General features: G+C 69.1%; 1 protein-coding gene across 1 annotated transcript in view; it reads right to left on the bottom strand.

Annotated features, from left to right (window-relative positions):
* Nucleotides 1-764, bottom strand: part of PGBD5 (piggyBac transposable element derived 5) — a 91,068-nt gene extending 90,304 nt beyond the window's left edge. The window contains exons 1-2 of the mRNA XM_012805877.1: nt 675-764; nt 275-379 (exon numbers count right to left, since the gene is read on the bottom strand). Coding sequence (XP_012661331.1) covers nt 275-379; nt 675-764 — 195 coding nt within the window. The remainder of the gene's footprint in view (nt 1-274; nt 380-674) is intronic.
* Nucleotides 765-997: the final 233 nt, after the last annotated feature.

Here is a 997-nt window from a genome sequence, read left to right as displayed (position 1 = left end):
CGCCCGCCGCCCCGCGCCCGGCCGGCCCGCCGTCTTGGCCGCCTCGGGCCCAGCGCCCGGAGAGGCGCCTTCGGGGCTCGAGCACCGCAGACTGTGGGCCACGGAGGGAGGCCAGCCGCGCAGGCGGAGGTGGAAGCTGCGGCCGAGAAACAGGGGCCGCCGCCGCGTCTCCTCGGCGCGCCCCAATGCCTGGTCCGCCGCGTCCCCGCGCCCTGGGCCGCAACACCCGCGGCCGCAGCACCCAGCGCTCGGCCGCCGACCTGCCCAGGCGCGAGCTCCGCCTTCTCGCACCTCCAGCCCGTCGGCCAATCGGGAGACCGGCCCGGGCGGCAGCCGGGAGAGCGGGGCGGGGCCTGAGCCGGGGACGTCCCCATCCTCCCTGCGGGGAGAGGCGGGGCGAGCGTCTGGAGCTGGTCTGAAGGCGAAGCGCCGCAGGCGGCTCGGGCCAGTCCCCTCCTGCCGGGACGCGTCGCCCAGGACCTCCACCAGCAGGCCCCGCGCTGCCTCTCCAGGACGGGAGGGAGGAAACGGGGGAAGCGCGGTGCTCCGCGGGCCCTTGCTGGCGCCGGATTCTGTGCACCAGCACGGACCCACCCAGCTCTGTCCTCCGCAGTAAGCGCCTGGCGCTGGGGAGCTGTCCGCCCCGGTGGTTCTGAACTCGGCGCTGCGGAAACGCTCCAGGTGGGCAGCGGGTCCAGGTAGGCAAGGTCACCACTCCCGCGGCGGCTGCTGCTTTCTGTGGGGCAAGGCCAGTCGCGCCGCATGCTCCTTTAAGTACAAGGGCTGTTGGGCTTCTGGGAATATTGCCCTAATTAGGAGCTGGCCTCCTCGGCCCATTTCTGGGGTCAAATGCTGACTCAGTCTCGCTTCAATAGCCGTGTAATTTAAGGGTGGCAGCAAGGCAATTAGGTATGGCGTCATTTCTCATCATCTTTGACGTTTGACATCTTTTGAACTCAAAATATTCATTGCTTCCGAATATCGATTACCCGAGCAC

This window comes from Otolemur garnettii, unplaced genomic scaffold (assembly GCF_000181295.1).
Source record: "Otolemur garnettii isolate 467f Iridium unplaced genomic scaffold, OtoGar3 scaffold00045, whole genome shotgun sequence".
NCBI classification, from domain to species: Eukaryota; Metazoa; Chordata; class Mammalia; order Primates; family Galagidae; genus Otolemur; species Otolemur garnettii.
This window is presented reverse-complemented; position numbering and strand designations above follow the sequence as displayed.